The sequence below is a fragment of the Scyliorhinus canicula genome, chromosome 2 (assembly GCF_902713615.1).
Source record: "Scyliorhinus canicula chromosome 2, sScyCan1.1, whole genome shotgun sequence".
Classification (NCBI taxonomy): domain Eukaryota; kingdom Metazoa; phylum Chordata; class Chondrichthyes; order Carcharhiniformes; family Scyliorhinidae; genus Scyliorhinus; species Scyliorhinus canicula.
The window spans coordinates 59475137-59491350 of record NC_052147.1 but is presented as its reverse complement, the minus strand read 5'-3'; the positions used below and the strand labels follow the sequence as shown (position 1 = coordinate 59491350).

Genomic DNA, 16214 nt, shown 5'->3' with positions numbered 1-16214 from the left:
CTCAATCCCCACTGGCTTGGAATGTTACAGGAATTGGAGTAGGCTCTTTTTTTAAAAATGTTTTTATTAAGGCATTTTTATATATATATATATCAAACCCAAAAAGAGAACAGGAAATCATATTACAAATAAATAACTACAGCCCCCCCACCCCACCCTCCGTGCTGTTACCCTCCAACCCTTTCAACCTGCCACAAGATCAAGGCTGTTCTTCCACTCCATCGTTCTACATTATTCCCACATCTCTTAATTCTCTTAGTATCCAAAAATCTGTTCACCTCGATCTTCAAACGCGCTCAGTCAAGGCATCCACTGCTCTCTGGGTTAGAGAATTTCAAAAAATCAGAACCTTTTTGAGGTGAGGAGAAGTGTCTCCATCTTCAATGGCTGAACCTGCTTGCTAGATCCCCCCAGCCAGCCGAAACATCCTTTCAGCATCTATCCTGTAAAAACCCCCAGAAAGAATTTTAGATGTTTCAATTAGATCACCTCTCATTCTTCTAAGCTCCAGGAATATACGCCTCGTTTACCCAACCTCTCCTCATACCTCAATCCCCGGGAAGATCCCCAGATTCGATTCCTATTCTGTGCCGACTTTGTTGATCATAACCAGGTAATAATGATAATAATCGCTTATTGTCACGAGTAGGCTTCAATGAAGTTATTGTGAAAAGCCCCTAGTTGCTACATTCCGGCGTCTGTTCGGGGAGGCTGGTATGGGGCTCTGAAACTGGTTTCAGTCCCGGCGGGAAAGGGAAAATTAGACAGTATTCCTGGGCCTGATGGCTATACAGTGGCTTCTGATGGCACGTTCATATGGATAAGATCGGGGACAGATGTTACACCTCGCCCCTCCCCATTGCTTAACTGCCTTCAAGTCTTATTTCCTTACCTTGTATGCAGAATGGCCATGTGTGCTACTTTAAGACTGCTGGTCGCCTGAGCAGCATATACCAGTATAATCCACCCTTCACTCATCTCTCTAATCATTTTCCTCGCTCGGGCCTCACATGCGCAAACACCCCCCACCTCCGCATCTATCCTTTCCCCTTTAAATAACTAACCTGGTGGATGCAGTGGTCTGACATTCAAAACCCCCTAAGCAAGCTGCCCGAGGAATCCAGGTAGAAGTCTGCAGCTCGCCAGTCGGTTCAATTCAGCGTCAGGCCCAAGGTCAGGTCCACCCCCTTCAGACACAAATTCTACCCCCATGTGTTACTTAAATAATATACAGGTATTAATATTCGCGATGACAAATTAATCCACTCTACACAGGCGGTACGTTTTTTTATTTTTATTTGTTGAATCAGCAAATATAAAGCTTGGTCACTCATTGCATATGATCATGCTCCTCAATTTTAAATCACCATATTACTGTACCCAGGAGTTCGATCATAATCAACATATTTGGAAGATACTAACGTCAGGATATTATGGTGGGCTACACAAAGTTTCAAACATGGTCGATCAAAGCAGCTGCAATGGAGAGAGCTGTGACTTCAATATTCTGATGAGTTCTGGTGAATAAATATACTGTTATTCAGGCTGCAGATGGAATATGATGTATAGTTGTGGGTAGGCAAATGATCAAAGATGTGCAGCATAAATTCGTTTACAATGGTGCGAGGCATAACAAGTTCTAATTATGAAGAGAGGAGACTCGAGAATTTAGGAGCATTTTTCCCTTCACAGCCAAAAAGGTGAAGGGATGGCCTGATAATAAACTTCGACAAGATTGGACAGGGTGACAGTAAAGATAAATAACAACAGATTGTTTGTATTGGGTTGCCAAAACTACCAGAAGACACAACTTTAACACAATCACACAGAAGAAAAGGGGGAGCGTTGAAAAGTTTATTTGCAGAAAGCAGTCAGAATGTGAACTTCTCAGCTGTGACTCGGGTCCATGAATTACTTTAAAAGTAATTAGGTTTTGCTTGAATGAGAGGAACATTAAAGAAGGTGAGGAGAACAAGTTGGGGTGGGATGAGACAAGGCATTTCAACAAGGGGAAAGCACAGCCTCGGAAACTTGGTGGTCTGAATGGGCCTATTTTCCAACTTGAGTTTTGGAATGGTTCATTGGCAGGAGTATTGGAAAGAAATGCAATTTACAAATGTCCTCAACTTCATCAGAATACTCAATTGTGAGACAGCTTTTGAATCAATCCAAAACAACTGCTAGTTCACACATAAAAACATTCCATGAATAGTAAAATGTGTCAGTATATATATATATATTCGTAACAATATTAAAATAATTTCATGGTGTTTATTTCATAAACATTGCTTGCAGACTAATGTCACCATGGATAGCAACCTTGGTAATATCTTTCAAAGTCTTGTAACGATGTCTGAATTCCAGCAAGTGTTGATTGTTGACAGCCATCTTGTATTGGGTTGGTTCAGCCAGTAGTAGTATCTGGAGAAATTTTTTAAAAATCTATATTAATTTCAAGCATCGCAATGTTGTAAGGAAAATAAAGGTAGTTTTAAAGGGACTTATATTTGTATTGGTACACATTTGAAATAATGTATAGTTTTAAGTGGGTTTAACGTAATGTGGTCTGGAAGGGTAAAACCGAAGGTTAGATTCCTGCTGGGCAAAGGTGTTTTGTATGTGGGGGTTGGTTAAGTTCCAACGGTGTTTCTATTGTGCTTAGAGAGGGCTATGGCATGAAAAATAAATAAACCAGCAGCGGTTCCTGAGCAACCGGGTCTTTGTAAGGTAGGGAAGCTTTTAAATTTTAGTTCAGCTCATTTGTTTGTAGTTGAGATAGGTAGTGAAAGTGAAGGCAGCTCTCACAGATTTTCGAGAGGCAGATAGTTTTGAAGGCTAGAGAGGGAATATGTCTCTGCTTTGCTAGAAGAAAAGTCATCTCACGGAACAATGATTAAGAAAACAAATGCAGAGACCTGAAGAGCAGCTAGTTAAGAAAGCTAGAGAAATTAAGCGACGTTTCCAAGAAGTTTGGGGTTAAAGGCACTAGAACGGAGCACTGTTCAGTAAAGACAGACTGAGCTGAGAAGAAAGCAGAGATGCCAGAAAGGTGTCTGATGTGATTTTCAGGTGAAATTTTATGACAGCCAATGGAAGAACTATGGAAATCATGGCTGAATCTCTTGAGTGTCTGGAAGGGAACCTAAAAGGGGGTGGTGCAAAATCCTGGATTGGATTCCTTGTTAAAAGTGGAGCAGGAGCTTTGTTTAAAAGTGTCATTTAGGACTTGCGGTTGCGGCTATGCAGAGCTAAGTCGCACGTTCGGCAGCTCCCGCTTGGAAAGGACTTTTGGGCTCTTTTCAGGGCCCTCCCAATGGCATTTTTTCGACATTTCCCGGTGTGGGAAGGAAACTGCAACATTCCCCCGACAGCGTATGGCTTGGACCAGGAGCGGGGCGACTAAAAAAGTGGTGGTGAAGCCAAAGAACGTGCGAGGGAAGAAAAGCAAGATGGCGGCAGGTGGAGACCAGGCAGCGTGGTTGCAGTGGGCGCAGGAGCAGCAGGAGGTTATCCAGCGCTGCTTCAGGGAGCTCAAAGCGGACCTGCTGGAGCCGATGAAGACTTCTATTGACAAGCTGCTGGAGACCCAGGCGGCGACGATCCACGAGGTCCGGCAAAAGATCTCAAATAAAGAGGATGAGATCTTGGGCCTAGCGGTAAAGATGGAGGCACACGAGGCGCTCCACAAGAAATGGCAGGAACGGTTCGAGAAGATGGAGAATCGGTCGAGGCGGAAGAACCTGCGAATCCTGGGCCTCACAGAGGGGCTGGAGGGATCGGACGTGGGGGCCTATGTGGTCAACATGTTAAACTCGCTGATGGGAGCGGGGTCCATGGGCCCCTGGAGCTGGAAGTGGACCATAGAGTGCTGGCGAGGAGGCCCAAGGCTAACGAGCCACTGCGGGCGGTGCTGGTGCAGTTTCATCGGTTCGCTGATCGGGAGTGCGTACTCAGGTGGGCCAAGAAAGAGAGGAGCAGCAGGTGGGAGAACGCGGAAGTTCGAATGTATCAGGACTGGAGCGCGGAGGTGGCGAAGAAGAGGGCCGGGTACAACTGGGTGAAGGCGGTGCTACACAGGAAGGGGGTGAAGTTTGGCATGCTGCAGCCGGCGCGTCTGTGGGTCACCTACAAGGGCCGGCACCATTATTTTGAGTCCCCGGAGGAGGCGTGGGCCTTTGTTCAGGCCAAGAAGCTGGACACAAACTGAGGGTCGGGATGGGGGGTCATGCGTGGGGATGGTTGGGGATTGTTGTGGTTGTTACATTTTGAGGGGGTGGGGTTCTTTGTTCTTGTTTATTTTTGTTTCGGTGTAGGTGGTTAGGGTGGGTTGGGCACTGTTTTGGTTGGGTCTGACGGGTGGGCTCCTGGAGGGGGGGGCAAGTAAGCGTAATAGGGGGTGGATGGCCGGTAGGGGGGGATGGGGCCCCGCGGGGGAGGGTGAGGCCCGAGTCGGGGGTGAGGGTACTGGGGTTGTAAAAGGAGCTGCGCCAGAGGAGGCGGGGCCGGGCAGGTGGAAAGCGCGGGCTTTTTCCCGTGCTGAAGGCTGGAGGGGGTGGGGCCGGGGCGGGGAAGCGCGGGCTTTTTCCCGTTCTTGGGATGGCAGGGGAGGCAGAGAGCCTGTTGGTGGGTAATAGAGGGGGAGGGGAAGTCCCACACTGGGAGGAGTCGAAAGAGATGTGGGAGCGGCCGGGTTCAGCAGGAGTCAGCTGACTTGCGGGAGTGCAATGCAGCTAGGAGGGGTCCTAGCTGGGGTGGGTGGGGGGGGGGGGGGGGGGGGGGGGGGGGGGGGGGGTTGCTGCTGGTATGGTCAAGGGGGAGCTGGAGCGAGTAGAGGGAGTCGGGACGGGGGTCTGCCGCCGTGGGGAACGGGCTGGACGTGGGCGCGTGGCTGGCCGAGGAGGGGTTATGGCTAGTTGGTGGGGGAGGGGGTCGAGCAGCCCCCTGATCCGGCTGATAACTTGGAATGTAAGGGGACTGAAGGGGCCGGTTAAGGGGGCCCAGGTGTTCACGCACCTGAAGGGGCTGAAGGCGGATGTGGTCATGCTCCAGGAGACGCACCTGTAGGTGGAGGACCAGGTAAGATTGAGGAAGGGGTGGATAGGCCAGGTGTTTCATTCGGGGCTGGATGCCAAAAATCAGGGGGTGGCGATCTTGGTGGGAAAGAGGGTGTCGTTCGAGGCATCGAGCATTGTGACAGACAATGGTGGCAGGTACGTAATGGTAAGTGGCAAGCTGCAAGGGGAGAGGGTGGTGCTGGTCAACATGTACGCCCCGAACTGGGACGATGAGGGTTTTATGCGGTGCATGTTGGGGTCAGATCCCAGACTTGGAAGTGGGGGGCCTAATGATGGGGGGAGACTTTAACACGGTGTTGAATCCGGCACTGGATCGCTCCAGGTCTAGGACAGGTAGGCGGGTAGCCGGCGGCGGCTAAAGTGCTGAGGGGGATTATGGACCAGATGGGAGGGGTGGACCCTTTGAGATTTGCAAGGCCGGGGGCTAGGGAATTTTCGTTCTTGTCGCACGTTCATAAGTCCTATTCCCGGATCGAAGACTTTGTTATGAGCAGGGCGCTGATTGTGAGAGTAGAGGATACCGAGTACTCGGCGACAGCCATTTCGGATCACGCCCCGCATTGGGTAGACTTAGAGCTGTGGGAGGAGAGGGACCAGTGCCCGTTGTGGCGCTTGGAGGTGGGGCTGTTGGCGGACGAGGAGGTGAGCGAGCAGGTCCGAGGAAGCATAGAAAGATACCTGGAGGCCAACGATAATGGGGAGGTTCGAGTGGGGACGGTCTGGGAGGCGCTGAAGGTGGTGGTGAGGGGAGAGCTCACAAGGAGAGGAGAGAACAGAGGGAGAGGGAGAGGCCGGTGGGGGAGATAGTAAGGGTAGACAGGAGGTACGCGGAGGTGCCGGAGGAGGGACTGTTGAGGGAGAGGCGTAGCCTCCAGGCCGAATTCGACCTGTTGACCACCAGGAAGGCGGAGGCGCAGTGGAGGAAGGCCCAGGGGGCGATTTACGAATATGGGGAAAAGGCAAGCCGGATGCTGGCACATCAGCTTCGGAAGCGGGATGCAGCTAGGGAGATTGGGGGAGTTAAGGATAGGAGAGGGAGTGTGGTGCAGAGTGGGATTGGCATCAATGGGGTCTTCAGGTACTTTTATGAGGAACTGTTTCGGTCCGAGCCCCTGGTGGAGGAGGGAGGGGTGGGCAACTTTCTGGACCAACTGATGTTCCTGATTGTGGAGGAGGGACTGATGGTAGGATTAGGGGCCCCGATTGGGCTGGAGGAGCTGGCCAAAGGGATAGGGAGCATGCAGGCGGGGAAGGCACCGGGCCAGACGGTTTCCCGGTCGAATGTTACAAAAAATATATGGACCTGTTGGGCCCGCTGCTGGTTAGGACCTTCAATGAGGCAAGGGAGGGGGGGAGCTGAGAGTGGAGAGTGAATGTCCCGGGCACTGATATCCTTGATCCTGAAGCGGGACAAGGATCCCCTGCAGTGTGGGTCTTACAGGCCTATCTCGCTGGTAAATGTGGATGCTAAGGTGCTGGCGAAGGTCTTAGCCATGAGAATTGAGGATTGTGTGCCGCAGGTCATCCACGAAGACCAGACGGGGTTCGTGAAGGGGAGGCAGTTGAACGTGAATGTGCGGAGGCTCCTGAACGTTATTATGATGCCGGCGAGGGAGGGGGAGGCAGAGATAGTGGCGGCGATGGACGCTGAGAAGGCCTTTGATAGGGTAGAGTGGGGGTACTTGTGGGAGGTGCTGAACAGGTTCGGGTTTGGGGAGGGGTTCGTCAGGTGGGTTAGGCTGTTATACGAGGTCCCGATGGCGAGTGTGGCCATGAACAAGAGGAGGTCTGAGTAGTTTCAGTTGCATCGAGGGATGAGGCAGGGGTGTCCCATGTCCCCCCTGCTCTTCGCACTGGCGATTGAACCCCTTACTATGGCACTGAGGGAGTTGAGGAACTGGAGGGGGCTGGTGCGGGGTGGGGAGGAGCATAGGGTGTCGCACTATGCGGGACGACTTGCTGCTATATGTGGCGGACCCGGTTTGGGGGGGGGAGGTGAGATGCCGGAGGTAACGAGGATCCTCAGGAGTTTGGGGATTTCTCAGGGTACAAGCTCAACATGGGGAAGAGCTTTGTGGTTCACCTAGGAGAGCAGGAGAGGGGGATTGGCGAGTTCCCACTAAAAAGGGCGGAGAGGAGCTTCAGATATTTGGGGGTCCAGGTGGCCAGGAGCTGGGGGGTCCAGCATAGACTTAATTTCACAAGGTTGATGGAGCAAATGGAGGAGGAGTTTAAGAGGTGGGACATGCTGCCGTTGTCTCTGGCAGGTAGGGTGCAATCAGTCAAGATGACGGTGCTCCCGAGGTTTTTGTTCCTGTTTCAGTGCCTCCCCATTCTTATCCCGAAGGCCTTCTTTAGGCGGGTCAACAGGAGCATAACGGAGTTTGTGTGGGCGCAAGGGACTCCGAGGGTGAGAAGGGTGTTCCTGGAGCGGAGTAGGGATGGGCGGGGGCTGGCGCTACTCAACCTCTGTGGATACTACTGGGCCGCTAATGCGGCGATGGTGCGCAAGTGGGTGATGGAGAGGGAGGGGGCGGCATGGAAGAGGCTGGAGACGGCGTCTTGTGAGGGTACGAGTCTGGAGGCGCTGGCAATGGCGCTGCTGCCGCTCCCTCCAACAAGGTATACCACGAGCCCGGTGGTGGCGGCTACCCTCAAAATTTGGGGTCAATGGAGGCAGCACAGGCGGGAGGTGGGGGCCTCGGTGTGGACCCCGATACGGGGGAACCACCTGTTTGTCCCGGGGAGAATAGATGGAGGGTTTTCGGGGTGGCACAGGGCAGGGATAAGAAGGTTGGGGGACCTGTTTGTGGATGGGAAGTTCGCAAGCCTGGGTGAGTTGGAGGAGAAGTACGGGCTCACCCCGGGAAACACCTTTAGGTATCTACAGGTAAGGGCGTTTGCCAGGCGGCAAGTGGTGGAATTCTCGCTGCTGCCGCCGCGCACGGTACAGGACAGGGTGCTCTCGGGGGGTGTGGGTTGGAGAGGGGAAGATTTCGGCAACATACCAGGTGATGCAGGAGGAGGTTGTGGCCTCGGTGGAGGAGCTGAAAGGTAAGTGGGAGGAGGAGTTGGGGAGGAGATCGAGGAGGGGACGTGGGCAGATGCCCTAGGGAGGGTGAACTCTTCCTCTTCGTGCGCGAGGCTCAGCCTCATACAGTTTAAGGTGCTGCACAGGGCACACATGACCGGGACACGGCTGAGCCAGTTTTTTGGGGTGAGGACAGGTGCGTTAGGTGCTCAGGGAGCCCAGCAAACCACACCCATATGTTCTGGGCATGCCCAGCACTTAAGGAATTTTGGAAGGGCGTAACGGGGATGGTGTCGAGAGTGATAGGATCCAGGGTCAAACCGGGCTGGGGGCTCGCAATATTTGGGGCTGCAGAGGAGCCGGGAGTGTAGGAGGCGAAAGAGGCCGGTATTCTGGCCTTTGCGTCCCTGGTAGCCCGGCGAAGGATTCTTCTTCAGTGGAAGGATGCGAGGCCCCCGGGCGTGGAGGCCTGGATCAACAACATGGCGGGGTTTATTAATTTGGAAAGGATGAAATTTGCTTTGAGGGGGTCGGTGCAGTGGCAACCGTTCCTAGACTTCCTGGCAGAACGGCAGACAATGGTCAGTAGCAGCAGCAACCCGGGGGGGGGGGTTCTATTTTATTTTTGTTTATCTATATTGGGGGATCTGAGGGGGTGTATATATTTTCTATGTTTGCTATGTGTTTCGACGGGTGTTAATTTATTATTTATGTAACGGGGGGGGGGGGGGGAGGAGGAGGAGGAGCAGGGCATGGAGATGTTTTGTTCTGTTTTGTATTTAATTCTATTGGGTTCCTTTTACATTTTGTTGCTGATATTTTGTGAAAACTTTAATAAAAATTTTTTTTTTTTTTAAATGTCATTTCGAAAACCTGGTCTGGATTTTGTAATGCAAACCACTAAAGGAGAGCATAATTATGAGAGATTTTAAAGCATATTTTGGGGAGTGGAGCTTGGAAAATGTCATGTGACCATCATCTGGGCGATCCTTAAGGGAAATCCACAGACACTAACTTGGGTTCAAACAGCGTGTATTTTGATCACAGTTATCTTGTGTGCTTGTAAGGGACTTTGTATTAATGAGATTATTGTAGCTTACTATGTACTTTGTAATCATTGTTAAGACAGGGGGCAAGTAAAGGAGCACTTTATAATAATCCAACTTTTACTGCAGGAAATTCCAGTCAATTAAAAAAAAAAAATACATTTACAAAGTGCAGTCCAAATTGTCACAAATTATGTTATAAAGAAAGAAGTCTTACAACACCAGGTTAAAGTCCAACAGGTTTGTTTCAAACACGAGCTTTCGGAGCACTGAAGATTCACCTGAGGAAGGAGCAGTGCTCCAAAAGCTTGTGTTTGAAACAAACCTGTTGGACTTTAACCTGGTGTTGTAAGACTTCTTACTGTGCTCACCCCAGTCCAACGCCGGCATAGCCACATCACGTTATAAAGAAATGGATGGGTCATTGATGAAGCTGATATATATGCCATTACCGGTACTAGTTAAGTCTAACTTAGCAAAGTAGAATCTGTGAAGAAGTGGCTCAGACAGAAGACAACAAAAACAAGATTTTTGTCTGGGCCTTGTAGGATATTATCGATGATTTCTGCCAGATGCTGTAGGATATTATCGATGATTTCTGCCAGATGTTTTGACAGGTCTAATCAAATCGGAGACGGCAAATGTTTCTCGTTGAACCTCTGGGATGCCTGGTGAACCAGACCCTATAGTGATTGTTCAGGATTCCTCCCGAGAGCTCATCCTCCACATGGAAATGTTGAATATTGGCCTGGGACAGTACCACCCAAGGTTCTCAAAGTATTCTTCAATGTAAATAGATCCCTGTCCTGAGTTTAAAATTATTGTAATTTATATTCATCTGTACTAATCAGAAAAAATAAATTAGATGCTTCTGGTGGCGGCGATCTGCTGAGCGGACACACACCAGGTGGCAATCCTCCCAAACGAACCCAACAGAGGCAATCTATCGGGAATTTCGGATTAAAAAGCCCACCAAAACCCAGCAAAAGGCGAAAGGCACATAAAAGGAATATGCCTGGAATTAGTAATAAATCGAGGGGACGACGAGATGTAACAAGCAGCAGCGAAGGAAAAGGGCAGGAGCTGCGGGCGCGGCAGGCAGGCCGCCCCACGAGGCGGGGCCGAGGTTCAGGTGAACCAAGAAGGGGAAAAGCTGGCGAACCGAACTGCGAAGCAGGAACAGGACGCGGCGACCTTCGCGCGCCCCCCAAATGGAGAAACGTGCTGAAAAGGGAGCTAATCGCCATAAAGGAGGCGATAAGGACGGAGTTCCACATGATGATGAAGGAGGGGCTGTTGGAGGCGACAGACAGAATGCAGAGAACCATCGAAGGCCTGGGAAGGAAGGTGGAGACGCAGTAGAAAACAATCCTGGAGTTTGAGAAGGCCGCCTTGGACCAGAGCGACAGGATTATAGCTCTGGAAACCGAGGTGAGAAGGTTGGTGATGACCCAGGGGAACCTAAGAGGGAAAGTGGAGGACCAGGAAAACAGGTCCAGACGGCAGAACATTAGAATAGTGGGTCGACCAGAGGGGATAGAGGGTAGAGACCCAACGGGCTACATCGTCCAAATGCTGGGCAAGCTAGTGGGAAGGGAGGGATTTCCAAACCTGCAGAAATGGACAGGTCGCTTCAACCCAAGCCCAAAGCCGGGGAGTAGCCCAGAACGATTATCGCAAAGCTGCACCGGTTCCAGGACCAGGAAAAAATACTAAAATGGGCCCGTCAGACAAAATCATGCACATGGGAAGGGAAGAGGATAAGGGTGTACCAAGACATTGGGGCGGACCTGGCAAAAAGGAAGGCCAAGTTCAACAGAACAAATCCAGTACTCTGCAAAAGTGGGGTGCGATTTGGGATGTTATTCCCGGCCAGACTCTGAAATGAAATGAAATGAAAATCGCTTATTGTCACGAGTAGGCTTCAATTAAGTTACTATGAAAAGCCCCTAGTCACCACATTCCGGCGCCTGTTCGGGGAGGCTGGTACGGGAATTGAACCCTGCTGTTGGCCTGCCTTGGTCTGCTTTAAAAGCCAGCGATTTAGCCCAGTGTGCTAAACCAGCAGCTCAAAGTGGTGCACAGAGCGCACCTGACCAGAACCCGAATGAGCAGGTTCTTCCCGGAGGTGGAGGATAAATGTGAACAGTGCCAGAAGTGCTTGGCCAACCACACCCATATGTTCTGGGCTTGTCCCAAACTTGCTGGGTTCTGGACAGCCTTCTCCGAGGCAATGTCCAAGGTTGTGGGGGTGAGGGTGAAGCCGTGCCCAATAGTGGCAATCTTCGGGGTATCACAGCAGCCAGAGTTACACATGGGGAAGGGAGCCAACGCCCTTGCTTTCACTTCCCTAATCGCATGCCAGGGAATCCTGCGTGGCTAGCGATTGGCAGCACCACCCAAAGCTGCAGACTGGCGCGCTGACCTGGCGGAATTTTCCCACCTGGAGAAGATTTAAGTACGCCATCCGAACGTCAGAGGAAGGCTTCCTGGATACTTGACCGATCAGGAGGACGTCGAAACGTATATAGGGTCAATTAAATCAAAGACAAAATAAACCTCTCTGTACAATAAAGTAAATTAACATGAGTAAGAAAAATGTGATGTATATATGCAATTGTTTATAAATATGAAAAATGGCAATAAAAAGATTTTTAAATTTAAAAAAAAAAAATTAGCCAATGGAGTTAGCACATTATCTATTCTCCTCTGTGATAAAGGACATTATCTATTCTCCTCTGAGACAAAGATAAAAGAAGATACCGGAATATTTCACTTACTTCAAATTTTTGTCCTGGTTTGAATGGAAACCTTGGTGCTTCCCTTTCCTCTCCACCCCACGAATTATTGATCATGCTGTTACGAACCATTACTTGCTGACCCCAATCGTTAAATCGAACACCGAAATGGAACAAAATATCCGGGCCACTATGAACGTCGATAGTAAACCTGTGAAAATAAAATTAGGCAGGTTAAAAAAAATTAATGACATAAAACCTAACAGCTCCTTTCAATTGTTCACCCTGCCTACCAGGCTCCTCCCTCCCCTTTCTCACCCTGCTGGAGCAGGATAGCCGGACGGCATTCCTCTTTCAACAAACGGAAAAACCAGCTTGAATTTTCTGATTGGCATTGAAGAGGGTGTTACAGTTCAGTTATGTCGCTTCCCTGACATCACAGGCACTAACTCCACCATCATTTATTTTTGTGATCAGGGAGGAGTTTGGTGGCAGCAAGCTACAGGCATTCGGAATGTCACTAATGGTGGCTTCCAGTGGCGGCCATCAAGTGAGCATCGCAAACAGGGCAGCTCCTTTTTGAAGACATTGGTTTGGGCATTTTATACCCATTAGGAGGGCAACTCCGGCAGGAAAGTGGTGCAGAAGGTGTGGAGGGAGAGGTTCTCCCCCAAGATTGGGCATGCCTACTGAACTCGGCAATAGACAGTTCAGGACCCGGCTAAGGAAATGGAGGGGACAAGTGGCGCAGCAACAATTGCAAAGATGGTGGAGGTGGACCTTTCATCGCCAGTGGGAAAGTCCCAGATGGAGCTGTTGAAGGCCTTCAGTAAGGAGGAATTTTGCCAGCAAAGGAAGGAAGGCGACTGGTCAAATGCTTTTGAAGGAGCAGTCGCACCTCTGAGAGGATCGATGGACCGGGTAGAGAAGTGCCTCAAGGCGCAAGGGGCGACGATACACGAGGTGAAGAAGGTGGTGTCCAACCAGAGCAATCGGATCATGTCCCTGGAGGTGGAGGTGGGAATCCTGGGGATCAAATCGCTGAGAGTGTAGGTCGAGGACAGAAGAACAGGCCCCGGCGGCAGCACCTGCGAATTATGGGTCTGCAAGGAACGAGCGCCACGATGTACATGTCAAGGATGTTGGCTGGGTTGGTGGAGGAGAGAGTGCTGGACAAGGCCCCAGATGTGGCCCACAGGTCCTTAAGACAGAAGTCGAGAACAGGGGAGCTGCCGCAGGCGCTAATTGTGGAGTTACACAAGATCGTGGAGAAGGAGAGGATTCTAAGGTGGGCCAGAGAGAAGTGAGACTGTGAATGGGAGGGGAAATCGTGTCCGAATATACCAGGACATTGGCGCGGAGCTGGCGAAGAGGCATATTGGATTCAATAGAGCAAAGGAGGTGCTGTATCGAAAGAAGATTCGGTTTAGGTTGTTGTACCTGGCGAAACTTTGGATTACATTTGAAGGCCAGAAGTACTACTTTGAGATGCCAGAAGAGGCCAATGGCTTTATAAAGGACCATAAACTAGGGGTGAACTGAGAGTTGTTGCGAGATGGAGGAGCTGTATCTGCAAAGGTTGGATGTTCTGGCTGTTTTGTGTTTTCGGGGAGTTGTTAAGTTTGTAAGGGGGTGATCAACACCCCCTCCTGACGTTTGTGTTGTTTTACATTTTGGGAGGAGGCGATTTGTGATTTTGAGTGCTTCCCTTTATGAGAAAGAGGTGTGTATGTTGGGCCCATTGGATGAGGTTGCTGGCTTGGGTGTATTCCAGTCGGTAAGGAGCCATTTGCATAGGCTGAAGAGGGAGCGGGGGAGGGACCGGAGTGCAGGGGGGCCTTCGAGCGGGAGTTAACATGTTAGCAAGTAATGCTAGCGAATGGAGATGAGGTGGGGGAGGAGGTCACGAGAGGTGGCCAGGTTCATTGGGAGGAGGGGAGGAGGGGGGGGGGGGGAGGAGAGTTGGAGACTGAGCGTGGTCATGGGCGGAGAGGGGGGCCACCTTGAATCGGCCCGGTTTAGGGTGGTATTAAAGGAGGTAGAGCAGGTGGAGGATGATGGAGGTCGGTAGAGGGAAATGGAGGCGTTAGCTTCTGGTAAGAGTTGTGGCATGTAACATCCGAGGGTTAAACAAGCTAATTAAGAGGTCCCGGGGTTTTCCGCACCTGAGGAGCTTGACGGCGAAGTTGATTTTTCTACAGGAGATGCACCTCCAGGTGGAGGATCAGGTTAGGTTAAGGAAGGGATGGGTGGGACAAGTATTTCACTCGGGGTTTGACTTGAAGTCGCCGGCGGTTGGGAGCATTTATGGAACATATGGGAATGGTTGACCTCTGGCGGTGGGCTGAGGGGAGATTACCTTGTTCAAGGTGAAGGGAGAAGCATGGACGACTGCTGGATGAGATAGTCAAGATGGATAGGAGATACTCAGGGGCTCCTACTAAAGAACTTTTGGTGGAGAGGAAGAGGTTGCAGGGACAGTTTGATAGGTTGACGATGGCAGAGGCAGTGGGGCAATTACAGAGGTGAGGGGGGCAATATGCGTTTCGAGAGAAGGCGAATCATATGCTGGCTCACCAGCTGTGGAGGCAGACAGCACCGTGGGAAATTCTACGAACACGGACAGAGAAAGGGGGAGTGGTGTCAGAGTCAGTATCAGACGTGTCGGTGCTTCTGGAAGGGAAGCGGGCTGATGTCGTGGCCATCACCTCTCTCATTGCCCAGAAGGATCTTGCTAAATCGGAGCTAGGATACGCTGTTGGGGTGGCAGGCGGCCTGGCTGGGGGTACTTACATGACTCTCCCCAGTTGTAGAAGATCACGTTTGAGTTGAGGGGGTCAGCTGAGAGCTTTGAGATGCGGTGGGGGTTGTTCACGACAATGTTTGAGAAATTGTTCATCTGGCTGGGGAGGGACAAATTGTACAAACTGTAGACTGTAATTTTGTGGAGTGTGTGTTTTATATGTTGCTGTTTTTTGACATAAGTTTGGAATAATGTACATTTTTAAAAGAAGGAACGTCATTAATTTAGGAACCGACTTCCGGTGGTAGCCTTGTGACAAGCAACAGCACACAAGGTGGCTCCTGGCAAGGTATTTCTGTCCCTTTCTGCCAGCTTACGAGCGCATTTTAGTCAGGCAAGGATCCCATGGAATGTGCGTCATTATCGGTCCATTTCATTGCTAAACGCTAACGCTAAGTTGTTGGCAATGCACTGCCTACCTGGGGTGATCTTGGAGGAACAGACTGTTAAGGGCCGGCAGTTATCGGCCAATATTGAGAGATTGTTAAATGTTGTGTTGTCGCTCCCTTAAGGGACCTCATCAGAAGAGATTATCTCGTTGGACGCAGAGAAGGTGTTCAATGGGATTGAGTTGGGGGTACCTTGGAGATCCCAGGGCGGTTTGGCTTCAGGCCAAAATATATTTCATGGGTTAGGCTTTGTGCGGTATTGTGTGAAGCAAATAATGGCATGATGGGAAAACTAGTCAAGTCTTCTTGGTACAATTGAATTTAAACTGATTCACATAACCTAAGGCACAGATACAAAATACACAGATACAAACAGCCGAGGTCAACATGACCTGAGAACTGGGTGATTCTGAAATTCTAGGATAAGGCGTGTTCGTCATGAGACTAGAAGCAGTCTCAATACATACCAAGCTGAAAAACTGTCTCTTCCTGTACGTAAACAAATTTGTCCATTTCTTAAAACAAAGACAAGATAATGATATGAGACTCCAGTCCCCTAAAGGTCAGCAAGGTGACGCCATTGTAACGATTATTACTTATGTTTTACTTTCGATCAAATTCCTGACCACGTTGTATTCATGTTATCTTGATCCTATAGTGTATAAAAATTGTCTTATTCTTCTGTGAGATTGCAGACTTGGGACGGACGCAGCAGTTTGTACTTGACTGCCATACTGCTAGCAGTCAGTTCTAATTCGTAAATAAAGTTCAGTTTTGCTTACCTAATGAATGCTGTTTGAATTTCTCTATCACAGTACAGACGCGGGGAAAATATTGACTACGACATTTGGTACAGGGCTCCCACCGCAAGTGTACGCACTAATGCCCTGAGCTCGGGTTATTTCCAACTGAACAGGGGTGCCTGTTGTCTTCACTTTTGATTGTCTTAGCAATCGGGCCATTGGTCATTGCATTGCAGTCGTCTATCTGTTGGAGGGATAGTGCATGGGGGGGGGAGGGAGCATAGGGTGTCCATGTATGCAGATTATCTGTTGCCATATATTACTGTCCTTCTCTACAGTGATGGGGGGATACTGGAGCTGCTCAGGAAGTTTAACTCCTTTTCTTGGTA

At 50.1% G+C, this 16214-nt stretch overlaps 1 protein-coding gene across 1 annotated transcript in view; it reads right to left on the bottom strand.

The window, feature by feature from the left end:
* Positions 1–1279: 1279 nt before the first annotated feature.
* Positions 1280–16214, bottom strand: part of lgals3b (lectin, galactoside binding soluble 3b) — a 38650-nt gene continuing 23715 nt past the window's right edge. Inside the window, exons 6-7 of the mRNA XM_038779376.1 lie at positions 11933–12101; positions 1280–2421 (exon numbers count right to left, since the gene is read on the bottom strand). Coding sequence (XP_038635304.1) covers positions 2272–2421; positions 11933–12101 — 319 coding nt within the window. The 3' untranslated portion in view covers positions 1280–2271. The remainder of the gene's footprint in view (positions 2422–11932; positions 12102–16214) is intronic.